The sequence below is a fragment of the Tarenaya hassleriana genome, unplaced genomic scaffold (genome assembly GCF_000463585.1).
Source record: "Tarenaya hassleriana unplaced genomic scaffold, ASM46358v1 Cleome5, whole genome shotgun sequence".
In the NCBI taxonomy this organism is placed as follows: domain Eukaryota; kingdom Viridiplantae; phylum Streptophyta; class Magnoliopsida; order Brassicales; family Cleomaceae; genus Tarenaya; species Tarenaya hassleriana.
In genome coordinates, this window is record NW_010967707.1 from 3,609,355 (window position 1) to 3,626,630 (window position 17,276).

A 17,276-nucleotide genomic window follows, 5' to 3' on the forward strand; every position below is an offset into this window, starting at 1 on the left:
AAGTTACGATTTTTTTAAAAGATGTTAATATTTTTAATTGTGATCCTTTCATAATTTTATTATATGTATCCCGTACCAAAATCCTATCGAGAAGTTATTGTGTGTAATTAGATTCATTTTATTTTTAGGAGAATTGTAATATCCCCTCTTCTACACTTTTTTTTTTCTTCTACTGAATTTAATTTTGTAAAATTATTATTTTTGTTATAATTATGAGATGCAGAATGGTACGCTTGACGTGAAAAAGTGGTAAAAGAATAATACAATGCTTTATATAAACTTACACGAAGAATAAGGCATTTTGAATATACAAGATAATTTACATCTAACTTTGTTGGTTTCGGACAACAGTTAACATGTGCTTTTGTCCTGGGCAGACTTCTTTAGCACCAAACTCAAATTGGATCTCAAGTACGAACCAACCTGTCTCCATAGCGAATACTTAGATCCGTACAACCGTAGATTCACCGATTTCTTGGAACCGTCTCTAGGAAATTCGAGTTCTCGGGCAATGCTTGATTCAGAATCTTCGTCTTCCAGATGCGGTAGCGACGAAGAACCACCCGATTCCAGGTGCTGGATCCACCCGCGAAGCAGATAGTTTACGACCTGCTCGAAATCCAATACAAAGGATAAGTTTTTCAGATGACTATAAATACCCAAAAATCGAAAAACAGTCTCGTGCTCATCCCATATGACAATGCAGAACCAGCAAAAGTTCATGTAGTAAAAGCTCGAAGTTATATTCTCGTACCTCAGGGACTTCGTCGTGAGGGCAGTGACCGGCGGGGCTGATCACATAGTAAGGAGCGTTGGGTATTTGCCACTTTATCCTTAGTCCCCATATCGGTTTCACCCACGGATCTTCTCTTCCATACATGAGACAGATGGGAACTTTGTTTTTTTTACACCTTTTGAGACAACAATCAAACAAGCGTTTCTTCAGTAAAAAACGGCAAGAACGATTTTGCAGAGAGAAGAACGAGACAGGAGGGATTGAGCCTTTTCTTCTTACATAGATAAAGCATCGGCGAAAGAAAGCTGTCCGGCAGGAGCACACATAATGGAAGCAAGCGAGGCAGCAGCAGCGGGATGGCGAGTGATCTCAACTATATGAGAGAACACTTTATCAACATCCGTAGAATGGTCAGCATAAACCTGTCTGAGTATTTCCGCTATGCTTTTGGGATCACTTATCTTCTGCCACCTGAAATCCAGCAGGGAAATGAGAGTAAAACCATCATCAAACTAATGACAGTCCCCATCTGAAACTAAGTGCTGCCATTGTAATGCTTCCATGGCTTTATCCAGGGCTGTTTTCCGGTGCTGTAGCAAGGCATGTGAACCATCATCGCTCTGCTCCCGTTTCATGGAAAACAAGTGGCAAGAACACGTAGAAGATGACAAAGGTAAGCTCTTTGTTGCTTCAATTCTCTACGCAATCATCTATACGGTTTCCAGGGTAGTGGAATCTTGGAAATGGACAGATATCAGACAAGGGAACGAGCTCATTGAATCTCAGACAACTCATTAAACGATGCAAGAAGATGAACATAACAGTTCATGTGGACACATTTTGTCAACAGAGAACAGGGCATGAGCCTGCAATACTCTTGAGCTCATCATAAATTCAAAAAAATGGAATGATCTAAACCAGCATGCAAGAACTAATTCCCAACACAATCTCACTTAGAACAACAACTTCCAACATTCGAAGAACTACAGTAAACTTTTTATCCGGAAGAAACAAAATTCCCAAATTATTTTAAACCCACATGAGAAATTTCTGCATAAACAACAAAAAGAGCGCCAGAAGAAGGTCCCACTGCAATAAACAAATCAACACATTGGACAAATTTAGAAACCACCCAGCAACAAATGCAACTACACAACAACAACAAAAAAACAGACAAAAAAAACCAGAGTGAAACAGAAATCACGAGTCAGGACATTGTTGTTATACCCAGAACTGGCGAACTCGAAGAGCTTGCCGGAATTCGAGAAGACGATGACAGCAACCTCGGCATCGCAAAGAACGGCGAGTTCATGAGCCTTCTTCAGCAACCCAGCACGTCTCTTCGAGAACGTGACTTGCCTGTTATTCGCGTTCTCGATCCTCTTTATCTCGATTTTGCCCCGACCCATCTTCGATTTTCGGCAAATTCGAATGCCCAATTTCTCAAAGAAAAAACAAACAAACAAACAAACAAAGAATCGCAGGAAAAGCTTTGCTCAGACCCCTGAACCCCTTTTTATCTTCTCTCACCTTCCCCTAGTTGGGGTTTTACCCTTTTTTGACCTTGGATACAAAAGGTGGGAATCTATAATAGGAAGACCAAGGTTGCTAAATTTGGACCAAATTTTTTTTTTTTCATTTTCTTTCAGAAAGATTTGGAAAAACAAAATAGGAAAAAAACGAGAGAAGGAAACGGCGAAGTGGTGTGTCGTGTGTTGCATGGGCTCTGTTCTCTGTGCTCTTTTTGCATTGCATGAAGTCCCTTTTGCCACATTTGGATGGTTTCTCTGTCTATTTGGGGTCCACTTGTGGGTCCTCTTTCCTTCAAAATTACCTAAACTCGTAATTTTCATTTTTATGGTAATGTAAAAATTGGCATGCTCTTTGATTTTTGCCTAGATATTCAAATTTGATCTTCGTCCCGTGGTATATTCGGTTTGTGATTTGAATATTTTCCTCTGCATTAAATACATTTGTATTTGATAAGTAAAATATTGGTCTTCTATGGAGAATATTTATCCAATATTGATTCAATTTAAACTTTAGGAAATTTCTAAATTTGAATATTTTATTATTTTTAATACCTAGCGAAATTCTAGTATTCACTCTCACTAGCCGACATTATCTATTTCTTATGAAATTTGTGAAGGAAAAAAAAACTATTTGGCAATTATCTGCAAGCATCATATGCTTTAAAATTATATTTAATTTATTTTCCTTCCAATTTTCTCTGTTGGAACCAGCCCATATCCGAGGCCCAAGAACTGGGCGATGGTAAATGAGCATGCATGGTCTCATCAGTCCAAACATGGACAAACATAAGAACGCCCAACCACCTGGACCTGGGCCTACTGGGCCAAAAGGCCCGGAAACTACGTCCTAGTTGTAATAAAAATAAATAATATTAATTCTTTAACCAAAGAAATAAGCAAGATGTTTTCGTGTTCTTGATCGCCTAGAAGCCGAATGTATACAAAAATATAATTCTTTCACCAAAGGGGAGAGACATAGATTCTGTACCATCTTTTTCCGAACCCAGCTCTCTGTCTTCCCCCATACTTTTTTTTTTTTGCTTTTTGTTTTTTCGTTAATTTTATATTTTTTTATATATTTAAAACCAAAGTGGGAAGAGGCAGAGAATGAAAATAAAAGTGATGTTACTTTTGGTGAAAAAAGTGATATTATTTACTTTTTTTTTACATGGTTTTTAAAATTCATTTTTCTTCGGTGGAATTCATTCGTAGCTTTTATTTGAAGGGATTTTCATTGAAACATCATCTGCCCTCACCATTCTTGATTTGATTCAACAACTGTGTAGGCCCAGACTTGTTGCTTTTCATAATAACACTATCAGCTAACATTAGACATTTTCCTTCAGCCTCAAGTTTCATATCTCATCTCGCATTTTCTCAATTCTCTCCTAAATCGATTGGATTCAGCAACCGAAGAATCTAAAAATCTCAATCAAAACCCTTGAAACAATCAACACAAACTCTACAGATGAACTGAAAGATTTCCAGGTTTCTCTTCTTTTCACCTTGTGAATATGAGCAATGACTGATTCAGTTCAAGAAAAATCTCAGAATGTACAAACGTTTTCACACCGCAGATAAAATAGAAAGTGGCCTTACTTGTATAACTCCGAGCTTTTTTGGAAGAATCAGACACTAAGACAGAGCTTTCTCTGTAAACAGTTCTGAACGGGATTGATTCCTTCCTCTTCTACGAGCACTGCTATCTTCTTCCCAGATTTGAGACTCGGCTTCAGTTTCAGCCATTAGCTCCATCAAGTTACTCCTAATGCCTAGATCAGAACAGACTTTCCGAGAATCCCTCATCACGTCTCTACTAAATGTTCCTTTGGGATCATGTTCTCCCCGATGAGACCCCTCTTGTGATCTTCTGTACTCAACCGGTCTTCCCATCGTCTCGACCATCAGACAACTGCAATAAACAAATCAACACATTGGACAAATTTAGAAACCACCCAGCAACAAATGCAACTACACAACAACAACAAAAAAACAGACAAAAAAAACCAGAGTGAAACAGAAATCACGAGTCAGGACATTGTTGTTATACCCAGAACTGGCGAACTCGAAGAGCTTGCCGGAATTCGAGAAGACGATGACAGCAACCTCGGCATCGCAAAGAACGGCGAGTTCATGAGCCTTCTTCAGCAACCCAGCACGTCTCTTCGAGAACGTGACTTGCCTGTTATTCGCGTTCTCGATCCTCTTTATCTCGATTTTGCCCCGACCCATCTTCGATTTTCGGCAAATTCGAATGCCCAATTTCTCAAAGAAAAAACAAACAAACAAACAAAACATAGGTTTCTGTCCTGTTCTTCCATGTATTGACTTGTGCTTATCTGTTTGTATTTGGATATTGAATCAGACATGTGTCTTGTCAAAAGAGTTCTGAATCTATCTAACATATGGCTAACTGTTATGCATTCCTAGTGATGATTGGAGTCTCTCTCTCGCACGCATTTGTGTGTTTCCTTTGCTATGTGCCTTTCACTCTTCAGGGGGGATCTATATGTGTGTGCCTTGTTGTTGTGATTTTGTTATTTTGGTATGTTATTTTTGCATTGATAGAAGTCGAAAGAGGAATTTGTAAGTGCTCTTCCCTGCTTCTTTTTATACATCGTATGTCTGAATTCGGTATTAAGCAACTCAAGACATGGGATGATGATTGTCAATATGTTTTAATTCATCCCAACATGGAAAGTGGTAATTAAAAGAATATTTAAAATTGGAAATTGGTGTGGCGATTTTACATAACTCATTTTCTTCCTTATCTAAAATTATCACGTGGTTTTTACAGGGGAAATATGTATTCTGTATTAGCCGCCCTCCATTAACTTTCATCAAATATCAATTCTGTAAAATTTAATTCTGCATATCTAATAAATATTATTTAATGAAGTAGAATAATGTATAGTAAGTAACAGCAAATAGTTGTTATCCATGCAGGTTCTAGAAAAAAAAAATGTTTTAAGGTTTTAAATTTAATAACATTTTCAAAAGAATTTGACAAAAATGGTGAGCTCTGTACCAAATACAATCATACGCATGTTCTACCTATACGTACGTATTCATATCGTATGACTAGAAACCTATATGGAGACATACGTGTATCTATATAAATACGTATATGTTTTGTGTGGTGTACGTACATATTATCTTGTCGTTGTCCAGTAAAATTAGCGAGGGAACGTCACATGGGTCGCACTCGCTCGCACTGCTTTGTCCTGCATCTTGTCTTGTGGCTGTTTCCTCTTCTTCCTTTTTTTTCCTCTCTTCTTTATTTGTAATTTCGTCCTATATTTGTCTTGTTCGATTTTTTTGTTGTCTTGTCATTAACTGATAATCATTTGAAAACTAATCTTTTTCATCATTCTCTTGCTAATTAACAGTGCCATATTTCCTATCCTTGTAATATGGCACAAAAAATTCAATTTTTTACAAATTATGGAACCTAATATATTGCTTTAATAGTATTCTCTCTAAATAGACGAAAGGATCCGTCAATATTTCTTACAAATTATCAATATTTTCCAAGTATGGAACAATCTTCAAAAACACTTAGATGCTGAAATTGAAAATGAAATATGACAAAACAGAATAAAGCAGATGAAACGGGGTATAACATTATAAAGTGCACATGAAACACTTATATGCACTTTATTTTCCCAACAGTTTGTAAATTTTCGGATGTTTGTATTTTTTTTGGAATTTTAGAATTTTATAAATTCGCGTTTTTTTTTTTTTGCTATTTTCATCTTTGTATTTCTTTTACATGTTTGGTCTAAAGAGAGTAGTGATATTCCGCAACGAAAAAAGTAAGTAATATTAAAAGCATTGATACTTTCAGCAACAAGACACCACGTTAAATTTAATTTTAAAAAATAAAAACCTACTTTTAATATTAAACAAGGCTATTAATTATAATTAATACCAACATCGTTTTAATATAATTTCGAAGGGTTCATGTGGTTTTGGTCGGATTTAGATACGCATCCACTCGATCATGACTTTGCTTTGCTCGGAAACATATATCACAAGCTTTATTCGCAGAATAACTTTCAGAAGGAAAATCAAAACTAGAAATCTTCACGGCGATTTGACTGACGAAGTGTACATGAAGCTTCCTCCGGGTTTCTCCTCGCCAAAACCAAACCAAGTCTGCCGTCTCCGGAAATCTTTGTACGGCCTCAAACAGGCCCCTCGTTGTTGGTTTGCAAAACTCGGAACAGCTTTACGTCGCTACGGATTCTCTCAGTCAGAATCCGACCATTCCCTGTTTGTCTATCAGAAGGGACAAACTCGATTGCATGTATTAATCTATGTTGATGATCTTCTGCTGACAGGAAACTCACCCTCCGCCTTGGACGCTTTCAAAGCATATCTTCACTCCTGTTTTCGCATGAAGGATTTGGGTATGCTTAAATATTTCCTTGGTCTTGAGATTGCACGAAGCCCCTTGGGAATTTTCTTATGTCAGCGAAAATACGTGCTCGATATCTTAGCAGACACTGGACTTATTGGTGCTACACCGGCTTCTTTCCCCCTTGAACAGAACCATCGATTAGCTGTCTCCACCAGTGATCTGCTTGACGACCCCGAGCCTTATCGTCGTCTCGTTGGCCGGTTACTATATTTGTTGGCCACCCGACCAGACATTACGTATGCCGTACACGTCCTGTCCCAGTTTATGCAGCAACCACGTCTGGACCATTGGCAGGCCGCCTTACGGGTAGTTCGGTACTTGAAACGCAATCCGGGCCAAGGTATTCTACTTCGTTCCGACTCTGACCTTCGTCTCTCTGCTTGGTGCGACTCCGATTGGGCGGGATGTCCTCGATCTCGCAAATCACTCTCCGGTTGGTTAGTTCAACTCGGCAATTCCCCGATTTCGTGGCGGTCGAAAAAGCAACATACAGTTTCACTTTCTTCTGCTGAAGCAGAGTACCGCGCTATGTCGAGTGCTACCTGTGAGTTGTTATGGCTCAAGGGCCTACTGCGGTCTCTTGGAGTAGATCATTCCGCGCCCATGTTACTTCGATGTGATAGTCAAGCCGCTCTTCATATTGCTGCCAACGATGTTTTCCATGATCGGACGAAACACATCGAGATCGATTGTCATTTCCTCCGGCATCATGTCAGCTCTCAAACTGTGGCTACATGTTACGTTCCCAGCAACTCTCAGCTCGCCGATATTTTCACCAAATCTCTTGGCAAGAAGGAGTTCGACTTGTTTTTAGACAAGCTGGGCGTATATGATATCTACGCTCCACCTTGAGGGAGGGTATTCGGGAGATATTGATATTGTGTATCACGCATACATGGCATATTTACATATTGTAATTATGTCTTTCCTTTTCCTGTAATTAGGTCACGAAGTGGATGTCTTCTGTATACATAGGCTTGCTTGTACATGAATAAACAGAGAAAAAGTTCTTTCTTGGCATGACGGCTTGAACCATATCAAGCCGAACCAAATTAAACTGTGAAATCAAATTGTAAAGAGGAATATTTTTTTTGGTGTGTAAAAAGATCAACTTCCTTTTAATTATATTTTTATTAGATAATTGAGTGCAAATGAATCAAACATGACAAAAAATGGTGTTATTATAGAGTTGCATACAATATAAAATAACATAAAAATAGGGATTTTTTTAGGGGTGGATACAAAAATAAAAATAATGTGATGGACATATAATCATATAATGTATGGATTTTTTTTTTTTGCCATACAACAATATAATGATAACGAGAGAAGAACAACTTTGATGATTGATGCATTAATTATTCGACCGACGATTTCGCTTATTTCTCTTCATTTTTCAATTCTCTCTGAGGGCCATTGCATGTCTGTCAAATTATTTAGGAAACTGTAACAATTGTTTCCTATAAACGATAACTGCATTTTAATGAAAGATGGAATTTTAATGAGAATTAGTTATTATTATTGAATAATACAGATTTTTCCTAAATTAATTATTAAGCTACTGTAACCGTTATTATTTATAAGATATTAGGGTAGTATAATTTTTTCGGTATTATATCAAAAATATCCTCAATTTTTTATTTTGATCTAGTCATCCATATGATCCGAAATATAATCTTGGTCACATTGGTCATAATATTAAATTTTTAATATTTTTATAAATTTAACATTATGATCAATGTGACCAATATTATATTTCGAGTTACATAGATCACACAAAAATATTTTGAAGTCAAAATAGCAAATAATGGATATTTTTTTATAATGCCCAATTTTTTCTTTTAACTTGACAAGCATTGGAGTATACTATGTAAATTGATACAGCAATCATACGGATGGAAATATATGATTTTAAAGAAAATAATGTTTATTGGTTTTGGTGGGGCCACGCCCATGTGGGCGATAGGTCCAGTTTATGCTTTTGATATGCACTCGATCGGAGCCATTTTATTAATTTTCATAATATCTTTTTACTTGCTTTTTTGAAACTTTTACTAAAAATATTTCTCTCTTTTTCCCCAAAGTTAGTTTATATGCTCCAACAGTACATTTGTCATCATTATCTCTCTACCATCCAATTTTGAATTAAAACTTTAGGTTGTTGAAATGTTTACTTTTACTTTCTACTATATAAATATTATCTTTAAGTTGTTAAAATAATGTTTATATGCAACTAGAATTTTATAGGATATTTTCTATATGTATATATATATATATATATGAGTGTGATTCGGAACGAGGACAGAAATTACTGGACTACATGATTGATATATATACATATATACACACACATGTGTGTATGTGTGTGTGTTATGCATTTTGGGTCTTCGAATAATATCATTCAGGTATTTGGTTGCGGGACATATTTCTAAATTGATATAATTAAAAAAAAATGAAAAACTTCACAAGCGGAAATGTCAAACCATGCATATGGGTCTGAATTATTTTATATTTGCAGCCCGCAAAGATACCGAATATATATATATATATATATATATATATATATACAAACACATAAGGGTTTGATGATTACATTCGCAAGGTCCTTGCTACTCTAATCCATTTTGTTCCATGTCTATTCATTGTCCATACCAAAAGGTGATGGGAATTGTGAATAGAATCAGCTATATATTCTTTGGATGTTATATATGTTTTTTTAATAAAAAAAAACTTAATATCGTCATATTTTCATGGCGAAGCTGCAATATCTTTACTCTCCCATAATTTTATTTTTTTTACCATCGAAGAGTGTTAGGTTGGTTCCCTACTCACTCTCTTTTTTTTTTTTTTACATCTTCCTTACCTCATTTAATAGCCATTTTTCTTCGTTCATATCTATAGTAATTGGTAAATATGGCAAATAAGGGATTCCTCCATTGTAAGTAAACAAATTTCAATTGTCAAGTTGCCTAAAGTCCTATGTGTAACATCTTTAGGGCGACGGTCCACATCCCTCGGCTTCATAGTCCAAATTTCGTGTGATTTTATTTAAATAAAAAGGGAAGAATTATAACAGATAAAAAGATTCATGCATGATGCCTTTGTGATAATGTCTTTTATTTTTCCTATTTTCTTCGCAGTTTTTGGAGTCCAATTCTCAAACAAGAATCCGCTATTTTTATCTCTTGGGTTTTCTTGTTTCAGTTAAAGTGGAAAAAAAAAGAGACCAAACTGCCCAAGTTATTTAGTTTTGTCTTTTTATTTTATGGGTTCCATTGTTTTCTTGTTACCTTTAACTATATTTCAAAACATTTATGAATATATTTTATGAATATATATGGACCTCAAACCCATAAGGTCTTAGGATTTACATATATTCTCCGAAAGAAATTTTCTCTACCCAATTTTTGAAATTAGCACATAATCAAGAGTTTTTCCTTAAACCAATATTTCTTTATTATTATTTTTAAAATAAAATAATAGAAAAACATTAAATTCAAGTGAACTAAATCAGGTTTTGCTTGAATTGGGGATCATCTTTGTGACTTAAAAGACTTTAAACTCTTTGAGAACAAAACCTTTTTTGGGAAAATTTCCACTAATAATCACTACGCTCATTATAATTCACTACAAATATAATATAAATCGTACGTAATTTGTCTAAAAATAGTCGTCGAATTATTTTTTTAAAAAAACTGCACATATTTTGACTAAAATTCAAGTTTAATTCCAATTGGATCATTCCTACCAACCCATACTAAACAATCATAAAAGAATGATTTTTTATGATAATTTTTTTTGGTTATTTTTTTGCTATGATATACTAATCAATTTTTAAATATAAAATTTCGGTTGAATTTTAAATATATTACAAGATTTATTAAAAATATATCTAATGATCCCATATTTTTTTACAACATTTTTTAATATTCAATTCATACTATTTCGAATGATTGTGTGACGATACATTTTCTAATTGTAAGAAACGGAAAATTCAATAAGATTTGCAACTCTTCGCGTTAAAATCTTAGGGTGTGAGCTGATAATTAATTTTTGTTTAATTTCTAGAATGAGAAGATCCATGGAAATCAGAAATAGATTTGAGTTCATCTAACAAAATAAAATTAATTAATTAACTATTTACGAGGGGTGCAATAAATTGTAAACATGAGAGGCATTGACTGCGACTGCGTGAAAATCGAAAATCGAAATGGTTTGAGGGATTGTTGATTATGTCATATCCACTTTGAGGAACCCCATGGGAGTGTGAGGGTCACGCGCGAACAGGAGGCGCGTGGGGTCAATCATGCCTCAATCTCAAGCAGAAATACGGACAGTAAACAGTGGGTTTGTCAGACGGGGAGCTTTAGATGCGAGAGAACGTGAAATAATATTTGAAGCAAGACATTCAGACGGATCTGAACCACCTCAAATTCAAAGCCAAAGCAAAACTACTACACTGTCTTTCTGCTTCTGCTCCTTTTACCGTTATTGTGTGTGTGTGTGTGAGAGAGAGAGAGAGAGAGAGAGAGAGAGAGAGAGAGAGAGAGAGAAGGGAGAGAGGGAGGGAGAGAGAGAGTTATTCGGTGGTTTCTATCATCTGCAACTGTTGGAGCTCTGCAATTGGACATGAAAAAGGCGGTGGTTTGGTTTTTCTTGAAAAATTTTGAATGATTTTGAGAGATACTCGGTAAATTTTGTTCCTTTTCGGTGTTTCCTCTTTTCTTTTCTTTTTCTTTCGTTTTCTGCTTCTGGGTTTCATCTTTTCCGGGAAAATTTCGGATGAAAGTGTGTTTGGAGAAGGAGAATCCAAAACCCAGATGGTAAAGTTTGTTCCTTGATGAATTTCAGCTTCTGGGTTTGTCATTTCTTAAACATGTGGAAAAAAAAACTAAGTCACGGGTGATATAAAGTTTGCTGCTTTTTCAAATTCAGGCTCTGGATTTGGCATTTCTGGAAATATTCTGAATGATTAATAGCTTATTGAGTAACATAATAGGTGCTAAAGTTGAATTCTTTTTGGGGGTTTCTTACTCTTTTTACCATGCGTTGATTAAGAGAGAAATTCAACAACTTTAATCCTTCTTCCTTTTTTTCTCTGTATATCTTGTTGACTGTATAAACCTCTCTAATAATTTTTTTTTTGTTCTTCCTTTTCGGTAGTAATCACACGAGAATTCTCTTTTTATCATCACCACTTTAGCTTTTTCTCTGTCTTCTTTTCATTTTCCTCTCTATTTACTTCTGTATTTTTTCAGGATTAAGGAGCAAAACATAAGGCGAAGAAGAAGATAGATGGGTAGCTGCTCTTCTTCTTCTTCTTCTGTTGCTGGTTTGGTAGGTTAGGGTTTTGTAGTTTAGTAAACAAATTTACTTGTAAACAGAAAAAAAAAGCTGTTGTACAGAGAGAGAAAGAGAGAGAGAGAGAGAGAGAGAGTTGAAAATTTGAAATTTCTTACTCCAACGAACTGCTTCTGCTTATTCCCATAAAACAAGCTGCCATGGATGATTATGAAGCAACAAGGACAGTTTTTTCAAGAATCCAGAGCTTGGACCCGGAAAACGCCTCAAAAATCATGGGTTTTCTTCTTCTCCAAGACCATGCTGAAAAGGAGATGATAAGATTGGCTTTTGGCCCTGAAGCTCTTGTCCACTCAGTTATTCTCAAGGCCAAAAAGGATCTCGCTCTCTCCCTTCCAAATGTCTCCTCTTCATCTACATCTCCTCCTACCCCTTCAACACCTTCTTCTCCATCTCCTTTCCTCACAAACCCTAGGCAAAGCTCCTTTCCTTCAAGGGTTTTCTCTGCTAACATCCCTCCTCTCACAATCCCAAACAACTCTTCCTCTTCTTCTTCCTCTTCTTCCCCTGATTTGCCAAATCAAGACATCTTGATTAGTCCAAGTAATGGTGGAGGGTCCTCACTCAACCCAGCTTCCTTACCCTTTTATGGTAATGGAGGAGGAGCTTCTTGTGATGTCATGGATGATTTCACCCTTCAAGACCACCTATCCTTCTTGAATGACAACGACAACAGTAACAGTAGCATGAACTCCTCTGTCAATCTTGTCAGCCCTAGGAGCTCATCTGATCAGCTGTTCTATTCTAAACAACCTGACTTGTCTTCAAGCCCACCTTCTAAAAATGGATACACCATCACAGATTCCATGCTTTCCCCTCATTTCTGGGCCTCTGAGTCTCTCCACAAAAGAAGCTTCTCAGTGTCAGATGTCTTGGGGAGTGAAGATTCTACTTCAGGGCTCGGTGGTGGGTGGAGACCATGCTTGTATTATGCAAGAGGGTACTGTAAAAATGGAAGTAGTTGCAGATTCGTCCATGGTGACCCAGCTGGTGGCTTTGAAATTGGGTCTCCAAACAAGATTGAGAATATGGAGCAGTCTCATGAGCTTCTCAGATCCAAATCTGCTTCTCACCACCAGAGATTCCCATCGGCTTCTCAGCTCATAGGTGGTTCTTCTTTCCCTTACTCTCCCAAAGGGATTAACTTTCTTCTTCAGCAGCAACAAAATGAGACCCAGAGGTAAGCAAAATGGGGATCTGAACTATGTTTTTCTGAATATTTTGGTGTGTTCTCATGGGTTTTTTCTGTTGCAGAGCTGCTGTCGCTGCTGCTTTGGCGATGGATGAAGATCTGCACAGGTTTGGAAGGTCAAGGCTTGAGAGGAGCGATTACAGTGCAGCAGCCATGGGCAGCCCAGCTTCAAGACAGATATATTTGACTTTCCCAGCTGACAGCACATTCAAAGAGGATGACGTCTCCAACTACTTCAGGTTTCTTCTTCTTCTTCTTACTTATGTCTCATCCTGTAGTGTTCTTGGCTCATGAAACTGAACTCTGTTTCTGTTCTTGTTGTGTAGCTTGTACGGACCTGTACAGGATGTGAGGATCCCTTACCAGCAGAAGAGAATGTTCGGGTTTGTGACTTTTATGTACCCGGAGACCGTGAAGATCATCCTCGCGAAAGGAAACCCTCACTTTGTTTGCGATGCAAGAGTTCTTGTAAAGCCTTACAAGGAGAAAGGCAAAGTTCCAGACAAATTCAGGCACACTCTCTTTACCCCCAACTTCCCTGGTTTTAAAAAAATGTGTTATTTACACACATTTCTTCATTGCTTTGTTAAGGAACAAGCAACATATGGACCGGCCTGAGTTCGTGTCACCGTGTGGTACTCCAACTGCTCTTGATTCAAGAGATCCGTTTGATCTCCACCTCGGTAAGCTACCCGAAAACCCACGAGAATTTCCAGCCTTTACCTTTTTATTCAAGATTTCTGATCTTGGACTGAACTCTTGGTGAAGGGGCAAGGATGCTGTACAACAATAACCAGGACATTTGGAGAAGAAAGCTTGAGGAGCAGTCTGATCTGCAACAAGCTCTTGAGCTTCAGAACCGGAGATTGATGAATCTGCAGCTTCTTGATGTCAAGAAGCTTCATCATCATCGCACTTTATCCACTGGAAGTCCAATCCCTTCTCCGACTCATCTCCAGTCCCCGAACTTCTTCAATCAGTGCCTCGCCCTTTCACCCTTTAGCCGCTGCCAAGAATCTTTCCCGTTAGGTATTACGGCTACTACATACTGTACTCCTCAAGAAACTCGAGTCCCCGAGATGGTTAACCCTGTGAATTTCACACCAGGTTCTATGAATTCGTCTTCCGAGATTAAGCAGACCGATAATGGGTTCTCCTCACAAGATTCTTCTCGCAACAAGGATCATATCGATGGGAAAGATAACCCTCCTCTTGATGCCGAGATTCCGCGGGAAAGGTTTTGGCGTTGAACACAACTTCACTTTCTTGATTCTGCATTTTTTGCCAGAATTATCATCCCTAAGAAAACTGTCTGGTTTCATTCAATCATCTTCCAGTTTGGATCACAATTTACCCGACAGTCCATTCGCATCGCCGACAAAAGCCTCCTTCGCCGGAAAATTCATCTCGGCCTTTGGTTCCGGCGACCAGAAGGAGTCGGAGAATAACAACAACAGCACCAATGCAATGGACACGGCGTCCTTCAAATCATACAACTGCCAAATGCCAAGGTGAATCTTTTTCTTTAATATGTAGACATTCAAGAATCAAGATTTGGGTTCTTTTTTTTTTCGTATGAAATTTTTACGAGTTTGAGATCTTCTCATTACGAGATCGAATGAATCCGACAGGTTCTCATCTGGGCATGGATCAATCGGAATGTACACAGGCAACGGAGGTCCGACGTGTCCTGTCGGAATCCGATGATAAATAGATTTCCTCCTATTATAGGTGCGTTTACTCTTTTCCTTTGCGTAATTTACAAGATTAATAATAATTTAGGGATATCGACTAAAAAACACCTAAATTTTACCCATTTGCGACATTCAGATTCAGAAAATGTTAGTTTTCGAAAAAAATGTTACTTTTGGAGATTTCTAATTTTGTATATGAAAATTCAGGATTTTTAATCATAATCCATCCAAGTTCTTTTCTTTTTTCCAAGTAATTTCACAATTTGTTTATACATATTCAAAGTGTGTTTTTCAGTTGATTCCAAGCGAGGACGAATCCTTGGATTCCTCGTTCTTTTTCATTAGTATGGGTTAATTAATCGACTAATCATGATTTTGATAGTGATTACAAGAGAAAGAAGGGTCATCAACTTGGCGGCCTCTTATCTTTGGCTGCTTTGCTTAATTTAGGGTTTCGTGTTTTCGTTTGGATCCGCTTGGTTAATTTCCAATTTAGATTTTTTGGTCTTTTAAAAAATATGCTAATTCAATTTTAGTTTTACTTTAGTTTTTTTATTGATAAAACTATTAAACTTTTTTTATTATTTTCATATTTTATTCAAATTTGTTTTTGATTTTTTTTTTTTGAAAAGCATAGGTATTTGATTTTTATATTACAATCACATTTGCTTCACATATTATACATTATTCCATTAAAAAAAAGATCACCTGACAATTTTTATAAATCTGTTTTCTATACGTGATTTAGTAATTGATTTTGCAGGGGAAAATCAAAGGAAAACAAAAGTAACCTCTGTAGAGACTCCACCACTATATCACCACCACCATAAGACATGTCACTCCCATGATCCATGATCCATGATCCATCATCATCATGTGATACTGCCATGCAACTACTTACTCCTACTGTCCCCACGATACCACCAAACCAATGCATGCACACCACAACACCACCAGCTGCTGAAGAGGGAAGTCATGTGCTCTCCTGTTTCTTTTTTCTATTTTTTTTTGTTTTTATTTTTCTATTGAAAGAAAGAAACAAGTGAAAAGAAGCTACATACTTTTTCACTAATATATATAGATATATACTTTTTTTTCTCTAATATATATATATATATATATATATAATATGTAGTATTCAGTCATGTAAAATGTAACTCCTATGAAGAGAAATGAAATTTAGAGTCAGCCAGAGCATAGCATGCTATGATTATCAATCTCAAAAAGAGAATATCCGGAGCCACAACTTACATGATTTTTTTTTTCAATTATCTACTTGAGTTGGTCTAATACTTTTTTTTTTTTGGAACAATTACAATATTTTATAACTCAAATGATACAAGATTTGAAATTTCGTATGATGGAGAGACCAATTTGCTTTATTTTTTTCATTCCTTTTTTCCATTTTATAAGTGAGGATAAAAAAAATGTTTTTTTTAAGGCAAAGAGGGCAAAACAGGAAAAATTGTTTTTGTAAAGTTGGATAGACCCGAGCGTCACATGGAGAGGTGAGAGTGGCCCATAAGTAGATTTTGATATGCCAGGTTGTCGGTGGGTCCCACTTTGCCCATGTGACGAGATCGGGTGACAGACCGACCCATATCAATTTGTTTTTATTTATTTTATTCGCATTAAATAAATAATAAATATATGTATATCGGTCAAAGAAAACTTTGCACTGTCATGTTTGACTTGGATCCAAAAGATTTTGAGTAAGCCACTTCATGATCCGTTTCTATTATTTTTTCAATTAATTTGTCTCTATCTTTTTTGTCATCTGGAATGCAAATTAACTCTTTAACATTTTAAAAAATTTGAAAATATGATATTTCTTAGCAATGAATGTAATAATTTGAGAAAGAAATGTAAATTTCGACGAGTCATTCACACTTGGTGCAAGCATTAACCCGAGTAAGGGAAAGATATATATACATGTATCATAAAATATTATATCTGATTAGTTTAATTCTTTTTTTAATACCACTTGTTCAATTATTTGAGTTTACTTATGAGGATTCCAAATATAGATTTCTTGTTTCGGATATGAAATAAAATTGGGTAGTAGGTTGGTAGTTATTTGATTGTATTTTGTAGCAGCTCATGTTTAAAGTGTAAGTATATATACACATGCCAAAAAAATCTCCAAAAGTGATATGTATGTCTTTGTTTTTTACCCTTAATTTCAGTTTCAGAACATTTGTCTTTCCTTTAAGACAGGCTTCTCGTTGCATTTCACGTAAATGCTCAATAGAATATATATATATATATATATATATAACGCACACACAATCAAGAGAATATGAGCACGGATATATATAGAGAGAGAGAGAGGGGGGGG

The 17,276-nt window shown here is 36.4% G+C and overlaps 4 protein-coding genes across 5 annotated transcripts; 2 read left to right on the plus strand and 2 right to left on the minus strand.

The window, feature by feature from the left end:
- Positions 1 to 239: 239 nt before the first annotated feature.
- On the minus strand, positions 240 to 1,255 carry LOC104827434 (pheophytinase, chloroplastic-like). Its single transcript, XM_019204076.1, has 3 exons — positions 1,016 to 1,255; positions 755 to 911; positions 240 to 609 (listed from the first exon to the last, which is right to left on the minus strand). The coding sequence occupies exons 1-3, from the start codon at positions 1,060 to 1,062 to the stop codon at positions 352 to 354; spliced, it is 462 nt and encodes a 153-aa protein (XP_019059621.1). The 5' UTR covers positions 1,063 to 1,255; the 3' UTR covers positions 240 to 351.
- A 2,648-nt stretch (positions 1,256 to 3,903) lies between these two features.
- LOC104827435 (agamous-like MADS-box protein AGL15) lies at positions 3,904 to 4,500 on the minus strand. The gene is made up of 2 exons (XM_010560608.1): positions 4,319 to 4,500; positions 3,904 to 4,180 (listed from the first exon to the last, which is right to left on the minus strand). The coding sequence occupies exons 1-2, from the start codon at positions 4,498 to 4,500 to the stop codon at positions 3,904 to 3,906; spliced, it is 459 nt and encodes a 152-aa protein (XP_010558910.1).
- A 1,811-nt stretch (positions 4,501 to 6,311) lies between these two features.
- On the plus strand, positions 6,312 to 7,707 carry LOC109117260 (uncharacterized mitochondrial protein AtMg00810-like). The gene is made up of 2 exons (XM_019204084.1): positions 6,312 to 6,522; positions 6,612 to 7,707. The coding sequence occupies exon 2, from the start codon at positions 6,668 to 6,670 to the stop codon at positions 7,541 to 7,543; it is 876 nt and encodes a 291-aa protein (XP_019059629.1). The 5' UTR covers positions 6,312 to 6,522; positions 6,612 to 6,667; the 3' UTR covers positions 7,544 to 7,707.
- Positions 7,708 to 11,057: 3,350 nt separating this feature from the next.
- LOC104826706 (zinc finger CCCH domain-containing protein 46-like) lies at positions 11,058 to 16,126 on the plus strand. Of its 2 annotated transcripts, none has more exons than XM_010559529.2 (10): positions 11,058 to 11,514; positions 11,950 to 13,232; positions 13,307 to 13,483; positions 13,571 to 13,756; positions 13,836 to 13,927; positions 14,013 to 14,273; positions 14,352 to 14,481; positions 14,582 to 14,755; positions 14,876 to 14,975; positions 15,702 to 16,126. In XM_010559529.2, exons 2-9 carry the CDS (start codon positions 12,193 to 12,195, stop codon positions 14,949 to 14,951), a joined length of 2,136 nt encoding a protein of 711 aa, XP_010557831.1. In that variant the 5' UTR covers positions 11,058 to 11,514; positions 11,950 to 12,192; the 3' UTR covers positions 14,952 to 14,975; positions 15,702 to 16,126. The 2 variants fall into 2 exon arrangements, with proteins under 2 accessions (XP_010557831.1, XP_010557832.1); XM_010559530.2 differs by having other exon boundaries at positions 11,058 to 11,381.
- Positions 16,127 to 17,276: the final 1,150 nt, after the last annotated feature.

Coding starts and splice junctions, on each gene's coding strand:
- LOC104826706 (XM_010559529.2), top strand. CDS start 12,193: ATGGATGATTATGAAGCAACAAGGACAGTTTTTTCAAGAATCCAGAGC. Junction 13,233..13,306: donor CAACAAAATGAGACCCAGAG/GTAAGCAAAATG, acceptor TTTCTGTTGCAG/AGCTGCTGTCGCTGCTGCTT. Junction 14,274..14,351: donor CCAAGAATCTTTCCCGTTAG/GTATTACGGCTA, acceptor ATTTCACACCAG/GTTCTATGAATTCGTCTTCC.
- LOC109117260 (XM_019204084.1), top strand. CDS start 6,668: ATGAAGGATTTGGGTATGCTTAAATATTTCCTTGGTCTTGAGATTGCA.
- LOC104827434 (XM_019204076.1), bottom strand. CDS start 1,062: ATGTGTGCTCCTGCCGGACAGCTTTCTTTCGCCGATGCTTTATCTAT. Junction 912..1,015: donor TTCGCCGATGCTTTATCTAT/GTAAGAAGAAAA, acceptor TTGTCTCAAAAG/GTGTAAAAAAAACAAAGTTC. Junction 610..754: donor CTCACGACGAAGTCCCTGAG/GTACGAGAATAT, acceptor GATTTCGAGCAG/GTCGTAAACTATCTGCTTCG.
- LOC104827435 (XM_010560608.1), bottom strand. CDS start 4,500: ATGGGTCGGGGCAAAATCGAGATAAAGAGGATCGAGAACGCGAATAAC. Junction 4,181..4,318: donor TTCGAGTTCGCCAGTTCTGG/GTATAACAACAA, acceptor TGTTTATTGCAG/TTGTCTGATGGTCGAGACGA.